The 15535-nt window shown below is 64.1% G+C and overlaps 4 protein-coding genes across 4 annotated transcripts in view; 3 read left to right on the top strand and 1 right to left on the bottom strand.

Annotated features, from left to right (window-relative positions):
• Nucleotides 1-631, top strand: part of CUNH8orf82 (chromosome unknown C8orf82 homolog) — a 2188-nt gene extending 1557 nt beyond the window's left edge. Inside the window, exons 4-5 of the mRNA XM_007956102.2 lie at nt 122-294; nt 593-631. Coding sequence (XP_007954293.1) covers nt 122-294; nt 593-631 — 212 coding nt within the window. The remainder of the gene's footprint in view (nt 1-121; nt 295-592) is intronic.
• A 1574-nt stretch (nt 632-2205) lies between these two features.
• LRRC24 (leucine rich repeat containing 24) lies at nt 2206-4731 on the top strand. The gene is made up of 4 exons (XM_007956058.1): nt 2206-2379; nt 2495-2773; nt 2964-3132; nt 3785-4731. The coding sequence occupies exons 1-4, from the start codon at nt 2206-2208 to the stop codon at nt 4729-4731; spliced, it is 1569 nt and encodes a 522-aa protein (XP_007954249.1).
• A 1024-nt stretch (nt 4732-5755) lies between these two features.
• LRRC14 (leucine rich repeat containing 14) lies at nt 5756-7506 on the bottom strand. Its single transcript, XM_007956059.2, has 3 exons — nt 7178-7506; nt 6400-6984; nt 5756-6323 (listed from the first exon to the last, which is right to left on the bottom strand). The coding sequence occupies exons 1-3, from the start codon at nt 7504-7506 to the stop codon at nt 5756-5758; spliced, it is 1482 nt and encodes a 493-aa protein (XP_007954250.1).
• A 1795-nt stretch (nt 7507-9301) lies between these two features.
• On the top strand, nt 9302-15363 carry RECQL4 (RecQ like helicase 4). Its single transcript, XM_042783010.1, has 22 exons — nt 9302-9385; nt 9458-9491; nt 9565-9665; nt 9794-9934; nt 10133-10716; nt 10807-10906; nt 11004-11148; nt 11447-11554; nt 11628-11738; nt 11821-11913; nt 11991-12127; nt 12357-12440; nt 12531-12719; nt 12795-12977; nt 13053-13226; nt 13276-13524; nt 13601-13874; nt 13948-14077; nt 14154-14504; nt 14583-14742; nt 15034-15142; nt 15239-15363. Exons 1-22 carry the CDS (start codon nt 9302-9304, stop codon nt 15361-15363), a joined length of 3666 nt encoding a protein of 1221 aa, XP_042638944.1.
• Nucleotides 15364-15535: the final 172 nt, after the last annotated feature.

Below are 15535 nucleotides of genomic sequence, written 5' to 3' on the forward strand. Positions count from 1 at the left end.
CGGCGCTGTCCGTGGTGCTGCCGCGGCCCGGCAGACGGGCGGAGAGCCGGGTCTCGACTGCGTGGAGAGCGAAGGCTCGTGGGCCCCCCACGTGTCCCTCGCCCCCACACCACGGCTTCAGGCGTCTCCCGGACTGATCTGCGCTCGCGACGTCAGGCCCGGGTGGCCCGAGCAGGAGGTGCTGGCCCAGAGTGCGCATGCGCGCGCTGCCCCCTGCCCCTCCCCCGTCGCTGCTCCACGGGGTTGGGGTCGCTGCACGCTCTGCGGGGGAGCCGCGCGCCTCTAGAGCGTCAGGTGAGGGGGTGCCCGACCCAAGGTCACCGGGCAGTGCGGGCGGAATTGGGCACAGCCCTGGCTCCAACCCCGGCGCGCACTGAGAAGGACGCGCTTCGCGGCGGAGGTTGGGAGGCGCTGAAACCACGCCCTGGGCCTGGCTGCGCTGATCAGCGCAGAGGTGGGGGTGGCAGGGGTCCCAATGGCAGTCCATGCAGCAACGCAGGAGCTGTCCAGAGATACCAGATGAAGCCATGCAGTGCACGCAAGGGCAGGTGCAGGGCTTCTCTCTTCCACCCCCCTCCCCACCTGCGCACAGATGGGCGCGCTGACAACCACCCCTGAGTCTTGTGCGTAGCGCCCCGCCCCCTGGCCTGCCGGATTAGGGGTTTGTCCGCTGGGTAGAGGATTTCTGGACTGGCCTTCTTCCCCCTCCCGGCACTGGGTCTTCATGACTCCCCAGGCTGGCCGTTCTACACAGTCCTGCGTCCTGTCAGCAGCAGCACCCGAGTGCCAGGAGAAGGCCAAGAAGCTTTTCCATCTCAGGCCTGACCACTGGAGGCCTGGAGCCCTGGAGCCCTGGGCCAGCCTTTGTGCTTGGGAAAATGGACCCCAGGGGTTCAGAGAATGTCCCATCTTCTTGGGGTCCATACTCTTCTGGATACCTGGGAACTGCTTCTGCCTAGGCCGAAGCACTTCCATTAAACCTTTATTTGCTGGGCTTGTTTTCACTTCATCTCTAGTTTCTTCGTATAATTCCTTGAGTTACAATTTAGAGTGAGGTTTCAGCAGACAACAAGGCCATGTGATGCCTCATGACTCACAGCCTCTAGGGAGACCAGTGGACAGCCACAGGCTGGGGGGCAGCACACACTCCACCCTGCTGCCCCTAGCTACAGAGAGCTGCACTTCTCAGCTAGGTCCCTGGCTTTAAAACTAAGTTTGTGCAGGTAGCTAAGCTCAGGGCTTCCCATCTTTCTAGGGTCAGCCCTGTTACCCCTGGAGACACACACACCTGCAGTCTGGGGGGTCACTGCCCACAGGTCCCACTCTGGAAGCTGCACTTGAAACCCTGTTGGTGGCCCCTGGATTCTTCCCCATTGTTTTACTTAATCCCTAAACCCCTAATGAGCTCCCTGAAGTAGCTAAACTGCTTCACCCCCTGGGAAACACAAGGACAGGGAAAGCTGTGCTTGGCCTTCCCGTAGCCATTGGCCCTAAGGCCAGCTCTAGCCATGTTCCCAACAAATGCAGCAGGAACCCCAGTAGGGGAACAGCACGAGATCTGGGACCAGGGGACCGAAGTCAAGGCTGAGTGAAGGTCAGGTGGCAATAGGAACAGGGACAGCGGCATGGTTGGGGCGTTGGCCTTGTCCTGAGGACACTAAAGGGAACTTGGCTCTGGTCGGGAGTCTGTGTAGACGGGGTGTTCATGCCCTGTGCCTGCCCTCCCCCCTGCCCATACTGGAATAACCGCCAGGAACTCACTGCCCACATGTTCCCAGCCTAATTGTGCCCACACCAGTCCCTCACCCTCTAGATTCAAGGGACAGGATTGGCTCCTTGCCAGGAGGTAGGGCTGAGCTGAGAGGCTGACCACACCAGGATCAGGAAGCTTCCCAACACAGGGTAGGGTGGCATGAGGCTAGGGCTACGGAGTTGGAGTGACTGTCCCCACAGCCACATCCTGAGGCAAGACTGAGGACACTAGGAATTCCAACTCGGAAAATGGTGTCCCAGGAGTTTATGGTGTTTTTATCAAGAGAGGAGAATAAAGAATGTTGTTTATCCGTTCCTTCAGATGACACGTAACTTTAAAAAATTGGACGCAGGGTGTGGGTACCCAAATGTTAGGGCCCGTGTGCCCGCTGTGTTTCAGGAGCGGCCCGAGGGAGGCCGCAGCTTTGTAGCCCGCGGCGGGTCCCGCGGGAGATGGCCCCGGGGGCGCACGCACTACTACTGCTGCTGCTGCTGCTGCCGCCGCTACCCGGGTTCCCGCCACGCGCCGCCGGCTGCCCGGCCGCCTGTCGCTGCTACAGCGCCACGGTGGAGTGCGGCGCCCTGCGGCTACGCGCCATCCCGCCCGGAATCCCGCCAGGCACGCAGGTGAGCGGCGGCGGAGTCGCCCGGATACGGGCGGAGGGGCCCAAATCTGGAGGGAGGGCGCCCGGCTGGCAAAGGTGACCCTGCAACGACATAAACACCCTCTGGTCGCCCGCAGACGCTGTTCCTGCAGGACAACAGCATCGCGCGCCTGGAGCCGGGCGCGCTGGCGCCGCTGGCTGCCCTACGTCACCTCTACTTGCATAACAACAGCCTGCGCGCCCTGGAGGCCGGCGCCTTCCGCGCACAGCCGCGACTGCTCGAGCTCGCGCTCACAGGCAATCGGCTGCGCGGCTTGCGCAGCGGTGCATTCGCCGGCCTGGCCCAGCTGCGCGTACTCTACCTGGCGAACAACCAGCTGGCCCGACTGTTGGATTTCACCTTCCTGCATCTGCCGGTGAGCGGGACCGAGAGGGGCAGGGGTTCTTCGGTGCTGCCAACTGCCCTGCAGGGGTGGCGCAGTGAAGGGCAGAAATGCAGGCCCCAACCTAGCGCGGACTCTGGCTCTAGCCGGAGCTACAATCTGCAGGGTGGATGGGGGAGCCTGGGGCCTGGGCCCCTTCCCTGATTACCAGTCTCTCCCTCAGCGCCTGCAGGAGCTGCACCTGCAAGAAAACAGCATTGAGCTGCTAGAAGACCAGGCCCTGGCTGGGCTCTCCTCACTGGCCCTGCTGGACCTCAGTAGGAACCAGCTGGGTACCATCAGCCGGGAGACCCTGAGGCCCCTGGCCAGCCTGCAGGTCCTGCGCCTCACAGGTACCTCCCTCTGCAGGCACAGGGGTCTCAGGCAAGGGTCTCTACTTGGGCACAGTGGTGGAGCAGAGGAGGAGGCCCAGGTGTGCAGGCACTCTGGCCACAATGGCTGAGCCACAGAACATTAGTTAGGAAGCAAAAGGGAAGGCCACCGCACATCGGCACTAGGGGAGCTGTAGAAACACAGCTCAGGGATTTCTGACCGGAAGACTGAAAGACGGGAGTCCAACAAGCCAGTGGGAGAAGTGAATGGCCAGCTATGGGGCCAGGAAAGCAAAGAGGCAAGAACGAGACAGACAGACATACAGAGAGACAGGGCAGCAGGATTGCAAGGTTCCCGTGCTGGGTGGGACGTCTGTGTGGACACTGATGTTCCTGAAAGTGGGACTTAGGGGGGGTCTGGAACTTCAGAGGAGCAGGGATTTTTTCAGACACTTGAAGAGTGGTATCCGAAACCAGAAGGGAGGGGAGGTACCTGCCCTCCCTCAAGGAGCCTGCTGTCTAAGGAGTGCCAGGCTCTAGGGTATGTGAGGAAGCTGGTGGGAGGTCAAGGAGCTGCAGCAGCGTTCTTGCCCTGGGCAACAGACCCCAACTGCACAGCCCGTGCTCTGGGGCTACCCTTGAGCCCAGCCCCCCCCCCCCCCCCTGCCCGCAGAGAACCCGTGGCGCTGTGACTGCGCCCTGCACTGGCTGGGCGCCTGGATCAAGGAGGGGGGCCAGCGGCTGCTCAGCTCCAGGGACAAGAAGCTGGTGTGTGCAGAGCCCCCGCGCCTGGCCCTTCAGAGTCTCCTGGAGGTATCTGGCAGTAGCCTCATTTGCATCCCGCCGTCTGTGCATGTGGAGCCGCTGGAGATCACAGCCAATCTGGGCGAGGACCTGCGGGTAGCCTGCCAGGCTTCCGGCTACCCGCAGCCCCTGGTCACCTGGAGAAAGGTCAGCCAGCTTCGCGAGGGCCGGCAGCAGACCCAGGCTCATCCAGCGGGTGGGACGCCCAGCCTGGGCGGGCACGGAGCCTCCGACACGGGCAGCGGCATGCTGTTCCTGACTAACATCACTCTGGCCCACGCGGGCAAGTACGTGTGCGAGGCCTCCAACGCCGGCGGCGCCGCCCGCGTACCCTTCCAGCTTCTGGTCAACGTGTCTCAGCAGCAGCGGCTGCCAGCGCCCCCGCCGCCCCTGGCTGCCGGCCCAGTCAGCCATGAGCCCCTGTACGAAGCCGGCAGCATGGCCTTCCGCGCCCTGGGCCTGGCCACACAGACGGGCATCGCGGCGGGCATCGCGCTGCTCGCGCTCACGGCACTGCTGCTGGCGACCATGATCTGCCGAAAGCGGCGCAAGCGGAAAAAGGCGGCGGGGCCCCCGGGGGAGGGCGTGCTGTTCGTCAACGACTACTCCGACGGGCCCTGCACTTTCGCTCAGCTCGAGGAGCTCCGCGACGAGCGGGGCCACGAGATGTTCGTCATCGATCGCTCCAAGCCCCTTTTCACCGAGGGGCCGGCGGCAGAGGCGCCTGCGGACCGCACCCCCGCCGAGGGCGCAGCACTCGGGCCCGCACAGGGTCTCCTGCTCCCGCCGCCGGTCGCCTACGAGATCCACTGCTGAGGCCGCGGGCCGCCGCGCGCTGATGACGTGTCCGGCGGGCCCCGGGGATTGGCCGGCCCGACCTTGCGCATGCGCTAACGCGCAGGCCAGTAAAGGGTGGAAGCTGTGGTGTGCGCCGAGCCTTGTCTGAAGGGCCGCGGGGTGAAAAGGGCAGGGGCCGGGTCTCTTGAGGGCCAGAGAAGCCGTTCCACCCACCGGATCACCCCCACTCCGCTCCAGGACCGCAGACGCAGGGTTTGCAGAGACAGCCGAGTCCTACAAGTTGGAAATGGATGGGTGGCCGGGGCATTCCCCAATACCCCAGAGACCCTCCCAGATCTGCCCAGCAGATCCTGCTCTGCGAAGACCCAACTATGCCCCTGCATAGCCTCTCCTACTGTGGGGTCTCCCAAAGGTGGAGGAACAGGGGCTGTGGGGTTGCCCAGACTGAGGAACAGAGAGGGACTGGTGGGAGGCAGGGTTCCTGGGGAAAGCTGGGGCCAGAGGCTGGCGGGCAGCAGCTGCCCAGTGGCCTGCTGGGCACAGCAATTCAATCAGCTAATTAGGACAAAAGCAGTACAGAGTCGGGTTCCAGACACACTGCACATCTGCACCTTGTTAGCACCCTTGCACCCCAGAGCCCAGCTGCTAAGGTCAGTTGAAGCAGCACAAGACACCTCCATCTCCTAGACATCAGGCTATGGCAAGCTGGCAGAGTCTAGAATGCAGGGGACCTGACCCAGTCTCACCCTCAGTGCACTTGCTCTTGGGAAGGGGCTGGGAAGTCTAGAGAGAAAACCTGGGATGCTTACAGCTGGGATCCCAGGAGGGCAGACAAGTACAGTCAAACTGGGCAGAGCTACTGCAGGCTTCAGGTCAAGGCCACACCATGACAAATGCTGCAGGCATGGACAGGAGCAAGACAGACCCTGCAGGAAACCTGAGACGAGTATTCTCCAAACGGGTCCTGAAGACTTCAGCAGGGTCCCGGAAATGGCTCTGCCTGACCCGATCTCAGGACAGCCATCGTAAGCAAAGCTGGCAGTCACAGGCTGAAGTAGTCCGCAGCCAGGCGCCCATAGATGTCTGTGGTCCAGAGAACATGCGCACGGCCTGAAGCCAGGAGTTGTTGGTGCAGCTCAGCCTCCACGCGGGCAAACTTCTCCTCATTGATGGAGGCCTCCAGTAGGACGGAGGCAGGTGGTGGCCAGGGCAGACCCTCGTAGCAGTCCACAGGAAAGGGGTGCACCACGGTGCGCAGCTCAGCTTGGGCTGCTGAGTCCCGCAGCAGCTCTCTGAGGCCCACCATGGACAGCGGGTTCCCATAGAGGCCGAGGTAGCGGAGCCTAGCACAGCGAGTCAGGGCTGGGAGTGTGGCTAGTAGCTGGGTGTCAGCCAGCTGGCACTCGGTCAGCTCCAGGTGCAGCAGCGTAGCCGCTGCTGCCTCCAAAAGTCCCTGGAAGGGCACCAGCTGGTTGCCAGACAGGTCATTGCCGCTCAGGTCCAGCTTCTTGATGTGGGCAGCGTGGACACTCCGGGCCAGGAAGCGCAGGTCCTCGGGCAGCAGGGCACAGAAGGCCAGTTCCAGGCTCTCCAGGGGGCTCTGCAGGGTGCTGCAGGAGACACGGGGGCAGGGGGTCACCTCCAGGAAGGACAGGGAAAGGCCCAGTGGGGGAGGGGCCGGCTCACCTGAGCAGCTGGTCCAGCCGCCCTGAGAGTAGGGAAGAGCCCACGCTGAGCTCCCGCAGGCAGATGAAGCGTCCCATCTGAGCCAGGAAGTAACGGAAGTTGTCCTCGCCATCCACAGAGGGCTGTCTGGAGTCTCCATGCACATAGTGCAACCGTAGGCTAGCCAGGTGCTGGAAGCGGGCCACATGCGGGATGATGACTGACAGGCCACGGAGGCCCAGGTTGTTGAAGCGCAGGTCCACACGCCGCAGGCAGCCCGCGTCCAGGAGCTGGAGCAGGGCCACTGTGTTGCGCATGGGCAGATCCTCAGCCCGTAGGTCACGGCAACAGAGGCGTAGCGGGCTGCCCACACTGCTTCGGAGCGCCTCCCGCAGGAATGCATAGGAGGCCCGGTTCACACGCAGGTCCACGCGAACTTCCACAGGAGTAGGCGCCAGCCCTGGTTCCACAGTGCCCCCTTGCTGCTGGGCAATGCAGGTGCGAGCCACAGCTGCTGTGCAGTCCCACATGCTCATGGTTCCGGGGTCCTGCTCCACGCCGTCATCCAGGAGGCCTGTCATGTCCAGCACACGCAGCACGTGCTTCCTGGGGGAAGGAGGCTGAGGTAGGTGGGCACAGGGCCCTATGCCCCCCACCAGGCACCTTGAGAGAAGCAATGTGCTCCGTCCTACGCTGAACTCGCACTAGCCTCAGGATCCCACCCTAGAACCTCCTCAGAGGATCCTCCTCGTGCTCCCAGCCCCACCTGTCACAGCCTGTACCTCACGTGGGCCTCTACCTGCAGAGGGGCTGCGTGCCGTCCTCAGCCTCTGGGCTGTGGAGCCGGGCAGTCAGCCCCAGGATCACGGCCTGCACGCTCTCGGTGCTGGGCCGCTCCTGTAGCAGGGCACGGCTGCAGTGGGCGCACTCCTGCAGCAGTTGCTGGAAACTGAGCAGCGGAAAGGGCCAGCTGTGGACCAGCTCCCGCAGCACTGCTGTCTTCTTGTCCATAAAGGCCACCTTGAACAGCAGCGGGAAGAGCTCACGTGGCAGCAGCGGCAGGGCCTGGCAGGCAGCTGGCTGGCACTGGAGCACCTGCCTCGTGCTTAGGAACACCAGTGTGTACATGGCGCTGGGCCGGGGGGCGGCCACCTGCAGGAGAAGGGGCTTCAGGAGAGGGACCCCAGCCACTGCCATGCTGCCTGGCACAAAGCTGGCGCGTGGTGGGGGCTGCTGCACACACCAGCACTGGGCAGGATAGAGCAGGAATAGGAACAAGACCACACCCCGTTCTTCGGCTTCCCGGAGCGGAGTGGAGGAGATCTGGAGGCGTAGTGCCTAAGGCATTTGACTGCTAACCAGAAGGAAACAAAATGGCCACAAGGTGTACAAACAGAACGAGCAGCACCCCCCCCTGCTTGTGTCCTGCTTTTAGCAGATCTCTGCTCCTGAGGCTCATCATCCAGACCACCAGTGCCTCTCAAGTCAAAGTCGTTTTTCAGGAGTCCCTCCTGCCTCCAAAACGGAAGAAAACCCAGATCCCCTACCCCAACACAGGAACACTGGCACCTGTGTCAGTGCTAGGAGGAGTGGCAGAGAGAATCTAGGCACACACTCCTACAGCTTAATAAAGACCACCAGAAAGGGGACAGAGGCAAGACACGGCCAGCACACCACAGCCTGCAAACCCCAAGCCCTCAGCACCAGCTGTAACCACGGTCTCCAGAGTGTGGGCAAGCATGGAGACATCTGGAGGCCTATGGCAAGGGAAGCCACCAGCCCGCACCGCCCGCACGGCACCCCCACGTCTTCCTGTGCTCTGGGAACCAAGCCTCAAAACCACAGGGTTCAGAAAGCTTCAGGCCAAGGGTTTCTCAAACGGGGCAGAACCAACTGTGGATGGGGCACTGAGCTGAGAGAATGCGCACGGCAGCATCGACAGACACATTCACAGTGTGCCACGCACCTGGTGCTGAAAACTGCCCGGAAGGCGCTGGGAGTCGGGCGTCAGCACCCTCGTGCACCAGACTGCAAAGCTCAGACGCAGGCCTTACCGAAGCCTACACAGCTGAGCGCACAGCCAGGGCATCGTGCGGCCCCAGGGCCCCCACTCCTGCTGTCTTCTCCACACCAGTAAATACTCAGGCGCGGGCTCCGCAAAAACCCCAGACGCCAGCCCTCGGCCTGTAAACAGACCGCCCGGAAACAATTCATACCTTACTCTGGCACAACAAACCAACCGAGCACCTGTTCGGAAGGCAGCAACAGCCGCCAGGCTGGCCATCGTGGGCGGGGCCTCCTGCGCAACATCCCCGGCTCCCTCCCGCCGTTCTGCACAGGAACGCCTCGGAGCGGGCTCTCCTGAAGACGCCCCCGCCGGCTCCTGCAGGCCTCGAGCCTCGGGGAGTGCTGCATCGACGCCCCTCTGCGGCGCTGCCTGCGCCCGCCCATGTGCCACCTGCTCCGCACACCGGGCTGCGTCGCCTCGCCTTGCCCGGACGTCTCCGGGGCCCTGCGCGGGACGCCCAGGCCCACCCCAACCCCGCTGGGCTCCCACTCCGGGCCTCGAGCACCCTGTGCAGGAAGGCCCCGGCCGCCCGCGTCCCGCTCTCGCACCAGGCAACGCTGGCGGGCCCTGGCCGCCCAGCTCCCTCCTCTGCACCCGCCGCGTCCGCGAGCCCGACGCCCGCGCCTCACCAGCCCCGCAGCAGCCGCCACTGCCGCCGGCGCCGCCAAGCTGTCCTCGTGCCCCACCCAGACCCGCCGCGCACTGCGCGCCACGATGACGTCAACGCCTCCCATTGGCAGCCTCGAAGCGGCCCGCGGATTGGTTGAGAACCCCGTCCCCGCCCCTGCCGAGCGTCCTCATTGGCTCGCTGGCCGGCCCGGCGCCGCCGTCCGGAGGTGCGAGCGCGGGACCGCTATGGAGCGGCTGCGAGATGTGCGGACGCGGCTACAGGCGTGGGAGCGCGCGTTCCGGGAGCGGCACGAGCGGCGGCCCGGCAAGGTGCGTGCTGCCCGGGGCGAGGGCAGGGGCGGGCAGAGGGCACGGCCCGGAGCTGACGTGCTCCCTCCGCAGGCGGACGTGGCGGCGGCGCCCGAGGAGACCCAGGGTGAGCATAGGGTCTGGCCCGGGCGGAGGGGCCTGCGGGCCGGCCGGACCCTAATCCCTCTCCGCCTGCTCAGCACTCTATCGGGAGTACCGCGTCCTCAAGCATGTCCTGGGACAGGCGGGCGGCGTCCGGCCCCGCATCCCTGAGCAGGGAGCTCTCGCGGCGACCCAGGAGGTATATCTGCTCTTTCCCACGTGAGGGTGTGGAGGAGGGTTGTCGGGTTCCTGCGGCGCTGAAACCTCTGTCCCTTGTCGGTTCCCAGCTTTCCTCTGTGCCAGGTTCCTCATCATCTTCTTTTGTAGGCTCCGGAACCCAGCTGCTGGGGGCCTCACCTGAACCGGGCCGCAACCTGGAGTCCACTCCCTACCGCTGTGCCCAGCACCCAAGGATCTGTGCGGGACTACGGGAAGAGGCTCAAGGCCAATCTACAGGGCGCCCTGCAGGTGAGGGGCGCGGGCAGGAGGCAAGCACCCCCTAACACGCACACACACCCAGGCACTAACCGCAGACCCCCTGAGCTTCCTTTCTGTCTCAGCTTTGCTGGAGCCCCATCACAGAGGGTGGGTGGGCGCCCTGGAGCAGTTTTCAGAGCCTGCGGCAGCTGAGGGCTTGAGCTGCTTGGTGGTGTGCCCTCCTCCCAGGCAGAGCCAGCCCTGGGCCGCATACCTCGGCTTCCGGGAAGACCCTCGTCTGAGACTCTTGCTCTGGGGCTGCCAGACACAGAGGCTGCCCCTGCTTCTCCAGGACTCAGCCCGGTGCCCCCTCAGTGTCCTGGACCCCAGCTGCAGCCAGCCCGGCTTCAGCAGTTACAGTTATCCCGGAGTCAGCGACTGAACTCTCTGGACCCTGGCTGGCTGCAGCGATGTCACGATGGAGCCCCAAAGCTGCTGGGGACTCCTGAGGCCTGTGGGCCTGGCTTGGGCACAGAGGGGCTATGTAGCCCTGGTGAGGGATCCCAGCCTCTGAGCCCAGGTGTGCTGGCCACCCCTGGTGCCTGCCATGGCCTCCAGGCTCCAGTGCTGCTGGAAGCCAACAACAGTGGATGGAGCACCCAGCCCAGTGAGGAGCAGAGACCGAACCCTGGGGGGTCCCCTTCACAGTGGGGCAGCAGCCATGTGGAAGCCCAGAGTAAGAACGCTGGGACCACAGAACCTGAGGAAGACCCACTGGAGGAGCCTATGGGGCAGCAGTCGTCTCGGCGCTGCCACAGTGTTGCAACACCCAGGTACCTGGCTTAGGCCACCAGGTAGGGTGCTTCCAAGTTAAGCCTGGTGGGCAGGCTCAGGGGCACAGCTTACCCTGACAACTCTTTCAGGTCTGTTTTCCAGGAAGGTGGTAACTACGTCAGGCTCAACCTAAAGCAGAAACGCTACGTTCGGGGCCCAGCCCTACGGGGCACTCATCTCCGAAAGCAGGTGATATAGGCAGGGTGCCCTCTTTGTGTGTGCCCTTGTGAGGTGGGGGAGGGTGTCTCTCCCCATGTGCACCATCGTGACTGTCCCGTACCTCCAGATGTGGAAACAGAAGCGGCAGAAGAAAGAGTGTTTTGGGGGCAGCCGGCCCAGGGCCCCAGTCAAGGACTCATGCTTCCGCTGTGGGCAGCTTGGCCACTGGGCTTCCCAGTGCCCCCAGCCAGGGAGGCCCTGCCTGTGGACAGGTCAGTTTGAAGGAACACTTTGTTCTTTATGAAAGAGGAGAGAGTGTTTTTGATCTAAATAAGAGGTCCTACCTGTTCTCTGGGAGCTCTGATGGCATAGTGCCTAAGACATCTCACTGCTAACCAGGACACTGGTGGTTCAAACCCACCAGCCACTCCTCGGAAAAAAGATCGGGCAATCTACTTTCGTAATGCTACTGCCTCGGAAACCCAAGCAGGGGTCACTGTAAGTTGGCTCTGACTCGACGGCAATGAGTTTGGTTTGGGTGTCGGTGACCTGCTTCCCACCTGGGCCCAGAATCTGCTGTAGCCCTGGAGGAAAGCAGCAGAGGCAAAGGTGCACAGCCCCTGCCCACGCTGGAGGCAGTGGCCCGGAAGACAGGGGCTGCCCACTGCAGACTCCCTGGTGAGTCGGGGCTACAGTGGGGAGCAGCCCAGCTGTGTCAGTTCTCAAGCCTACCCCTTTGCTATCTTCCCAGTGGGTAAGGACAGTGCACCCGCCAGGCCTGAGCTACTGGGGTCCGTGGAGTCCCACTCAATCCCCACAGTGCCCCCACTCTACCAACCAGGGCCCTCTGGGCAGGTAGCAGGTGAGCAGAGGCCACAGCCCAGTCTTTTGTGGAGGTAGGAGAGCATCTGAGTGCCATAGTGAACGGATGTCTGTCTTCCCAGAGACCCCACCTGAGGTGTTCCAGGCCCTGGGGCAACTGGGGCACCAAACCTTCCGGCCTGGGCAAGAACAGGCGGTCATGCGAATCCTGTCAGGTGAACCAGGGGCCAGGGTCAGGTGGGGTCATGGGAACAGTGCAGGCAGACCTCCTACTGACTCCTGGTCGCCTCAGGCATCTCCACTCTGTTGGTGCTGCCCACGGGCGCCGGGAAGTCCCTGTGCTACCAGCTCCCAGCATTGCTCTATGCCCGGCGCAGCCCCTGCTTCACGATAGTTGTCTCCCCGCTGCTGGCACTCATGGACGACCAGGTGTGTGGGGACTGCTACTTCCTGCGTTTGCCCCAGCTGTCTTTGGCCCAATGGCAGCACACCCCAGTGGCCTGTGAGCCGATACAGCAGGTCTGCCCGCACCCACAGAATTTCTGGACACTCAGTCTAAGGACCCAAGGTCCTGGTCCAGGTCTTCTGTCCCCAGAGGAGGTATCTGGAGAAGGAGGAGGACAGGGACAGGCCATGATGGGTGGGCTCCTGCCTGCAGGTGTCAGGCCTGCCTCCAGGTCTGAAGGCCGCCCGCCTCCACTCAGGCATGAACAGGAAGCAGCGGGCAGGTGTTCTACAGGAGGTGAGGGGTCTGGCCTCAGGAGAGGGCTGGTGGGCGGGTGGGGCACCTGGGCTCTGCCCGCCTCGACCCTGCCTGGTTCTGCTGCTGCAGGTGCAGGCGGCCCAGATCCACGTGCTCATGCTGTCACCGGAGGCGCTAACAGGGGCTGAGGTGGGGGGCCATGCCTGCCTACCCAAGGCCTCCCAGCTGCCACCCGTGGCTTTCGCCTGTATCGATGAGGCACACTGCCTCTCACAGTGGTCCCACAATTTCCGGCCCTGCTACCTACGCGTCTGCAAGGTGAGGCCGCTTCCTTGAGGGGTGGAGGTGTTTGGGCGGGCCTGGGGGGCAGGGCCTCACCCCTGTACTTGGCAGGTACTGCGGGAACACATGGGCGTGCGCTGCTTCCTGGGCCTCACAGCCACTGCCTCTCGCAGCACTGCCCACGACGTGGCCCAGCACCTGGGCATGGTTGAAGGGCCAGGCCCCAGTGCACTTCCAGCCACCATCCCCGCCAACCTGCACCTCTCTGTGTCCATGGACAGAGACCCTGAGAAGGTAGGGCTGTGCACGCCAGGGGTGCCCCCCAGCCCCCTCCCCTGGGGCTCCTGCTGACTACCATCCCCCCCCCAGGCCCTCGTGACGCTGCTGCAGGGGGACCGGTTCCGCACCCTGGACTCTGTCATCGTCTACTGCAACAGGCGCGAGGACACAGAGCGGGTCGCCACCCTCCTCCGCACCTGCCTGGGTACGGCCCTGTGTCTCAGAACTCGGCCCTGGGCAGGCTCAGGCCCACGTGACCCCAGCGTCAGCTCCATCCCACCCACTGTCTCCCTCCCCAGGTGGCGCTCCCGAGGCTGTGGCTGAAGCCTATCATGCTGGCATGTGCAGCCGGGAGCGACAGCGAGTACAGCAGGCCTTCATGCAGGGCCGGCTGCGTGTGGTGGTGGCCACAGTGGCCTTCGGGATGGGGCTGGACCGGCCAGACGTGCGGGCTGTGCTGCACCTGGGGCTGCCCCCAAGCTTCGAGAGCTACGTGCAGGCCGTGGGCCGGGCTGGGCGTGATGGGCAGCCCGCTCACTGCCACCTCTTCCTGCACCCGCAGGTTGGTGCTGCCTCCGTACCCTCCCCGACACAGGGTGTGCTCCTCCTCCCCTCCCTCTTCATTCTGCTCTGTGCAGGGGGAGGATCTGCGGGAACTGCGTAGACACGTGCACGCCGACGCCGTGGACTTCCTGGCTGTGAAGAGGCTTGTGCTACAGGTGTTCTCACCCTGCTCCTGTGCCCAGCGGCCCCGGGAGCACGGTGGGAGCACAAAGCAGGCTGTGGTCTCAGCAGAGAGCAGGCTGGACAGCAGCCAGGACACAACCCCTGGGTGGAGGAGATGCTGCCTGGGCCACACACGGGCCCTCTCAGTGGAGCTAACAGAGCAGGCTTTGGACATGCCCCAGGCGGGTGAGGAGCCGGGCCGGGCGGGAACAGGGCTGTCCCTGACCTCCTGCATCCCCTGACCCTGCTCTGCCACCAGCCATCGAGACCTTGCTGTGCTACCTGGAGCTACACCCCCAGCGCTGGCTGGAGCTGCTGCTGCCCACCTACGCCCACTGCCGCCTGCACTGCCCGGGGGGCCCTGCTCAGCTCAGCACCCTGGCCCTCAGGTGAGCACAGCCTGCACTCGGGAGGGGCAGGAAGGCAGGGGCCGGTGTCTCATGACCCTTCCCACCCTGGGCACAGGTGTCCCCCTGTGGCTGCTTGTCTGGCCCAGCAGCCACCCAAGGGTACAGGTGGTGGCAGCAGCTCTGTGGAGTTTGATATGGTCAAGTTGGCAGACTCCATGGGCTGGGAGCTGGCCTCCCTGCGGCGGGCCCTGCGCCAGCTGCAGTGGGACCAAGAGCCCGGGTCCAGGGCTCCGCAGAGCACAGGGGTGCTCGTGGAGTTCAAGGAGCTGGCCTTCCACCTGCGCTGCCGTGGGGACCTGAGTGCCGAGGACAAGGACCAGCTCTGTGAGTTCCTACATGGCCGTGTGCGGGCACGGGAACAGGAGGCCCTTGCCCGCCTGCGCCACACCTTCCAGGCCTTTCACAGGTATGGGGGCCGCCCACCCTTGTGCCTGGTACTTGCCCCTTGCCCCAGGCTGGGCACTGACAGCCCCCCGGCCCCCAGCGTGGCCTTCCCCAGCTGCGGACCCTGCCTGGAGCAGCCGGACAACGAGCGCAGCTCCCGGCTCAAGGCCCTGCTCAGACACTACTTTGAGGAGGAGGAGGAGCCGCCGGGGCCGGAGAGCAAGGAGGAGGAGGAGGGCCCAGAGCCAGGGCAGGCCAGAGTGAGTACCAGCTGCTCGTGGCGCGGAACGGGGTTAGCGAGGGAACTGACGGTGCAGCAGGCCCCTGCAGCCTCCCCGGTGAGAGGAACTGAGGCAGGGCATCTGTAGCCAGAGGGGAGACCCTCCCCGGTGAGAGGAACTGAGGCAGGGCATCTGTAGCCAGAGGGGAGACCCTCCCCGGTGAGAGGAACTGAGGCAGCGCATCTGTAGCCAGAGGGGAGACCCTAGGCAGCCAGCAGCGTGGGGCACACTGCAGACCTCAGGGAGGCCTTCTTACCCACCCTGCCCTAGCTCCAGGACTGGGAGAACCAGATCCGCCAGGACATCCGCCAGCTCCTGTTCCTGTGGCCAGAGGAGAAGTTTTCCAGCAGGGCTGTGGCCCGCATCTTTCATGGCATCGGTGAGGGGCTGAGGTCCTGGCCCTGCTGTGGCATGGGTGGGGGCCAGAACCAGCCACAAGACCTCACGGCTCCTCTTTGCCTGCCCACTGGACCAGGAAGCCCCTGCTACCCAGCCCAGGTGTATGGGCGGGACCGGCGCTTCTGGAGGAAGTACCTGCACGTGAACTTCCACGCCCTGATGCAGCTGGCCACCGAGGAGCTGCTGCTGTGGGGCCGCTGATCACCTGCTGTGCTCTGGGCAGAGGTGTGAAGTTGGCAGCCCTGGCCAGGGTAACTGAGCACCCCGGGCAAAGCCTGCTAGGAGGGTTAGGGGAGACAAGTGGACCCAAAGAATGCAGAATAAAAGTCATCCTTTTGACTCCAAGGACCCGCTTTCCAGTAACAGCTTCACG

Source organism: Orycteropus afer, unplaced genomic scaffold, assembly GCF_000298275.1.
Source record: "Orycteropus afer afer isolate SDZICR_OR568_19922 unplaced genomic scaffold, OryAfe1.0 scaffold00574, whole genome shotgun sequence".
Classification (NCBI taxonomy): Eukaryota; Metazoa; Chordata; class Mammalia; order Tubulidentata; family Orycteropodidae; genus Orycteropus; species Orycteropus afer.

Excerpts from the sequence above, each read along its gene's own strand:
- LRRC24 (XM_007956058.1), top strand. The coding sequence starts at position 2,206 with ATGGCCCCGGGGGCGCACGCACTACTACTGCTGCTGCTGCTGCTGCCG. Across the intron at positions 2,380-2,494 it reads GAATCCCGCCAGGCACGCAG|ACGCTGTTCCTGCAGGACAA; the intron begins GTGAGCGGCGGC and ends GGTCGCCCGCAG. Across the intron at positions 3,133-3,784 it reads GCAGGTCCTGCGCCTCACAG|AGAACCCGTGGCGCTGTGAC; the intron begins GTACCTCCCTCT and ends CCCTGCCCGCAG.
- LRRC14 (XM_007956059.2), bottom strand. The coding sequence starts at position 7,506 with ATGTACACACTGGTGTTCCTAAGCACGAGGCAGGTGCTCCAGTGCCAG. Across the intron at positions 6,985-7,177 it reads GGCACGCAGCCCCTCTGCAG|GAAGCACGTGCTGCGTGTGC; the intron begins GTAGAGGCCCAC and ends TCCTTCCCCCAG. Across the intron at positions 6,324-6,399 it reads CGGCTGGACCAGCTGCTCAG|CACCCTGCAGAGCCCCCTGG; the intron begins GTGAGCCGGCCC and ends TGTCTCCTGCAG.
- RECQL4 (XM_042783010.1), top strand. The coding sequence starts at position 9,302 with ATGGAGCGGCTGCGAGATGTGCGGACGCGGCTACAGGCGTGGGAGCGC. Across the intron at positions 11,149-11,446 it reads GAGGCCCTGCCTGTGGACAG|AATCTGCTGTAGCCCTGGAG; the intron begins GTCAGTTTGAAG and ends ACCTGGGCCCAG. Across the intron at positions 14,505-14,582 it reads ACCTTCCAGGCCTTTCACAG|CGTGGCCTTCCCCAGCTGCG; the intron begins GTATGGGGGCCG and ends CCCGGCCCCCAG.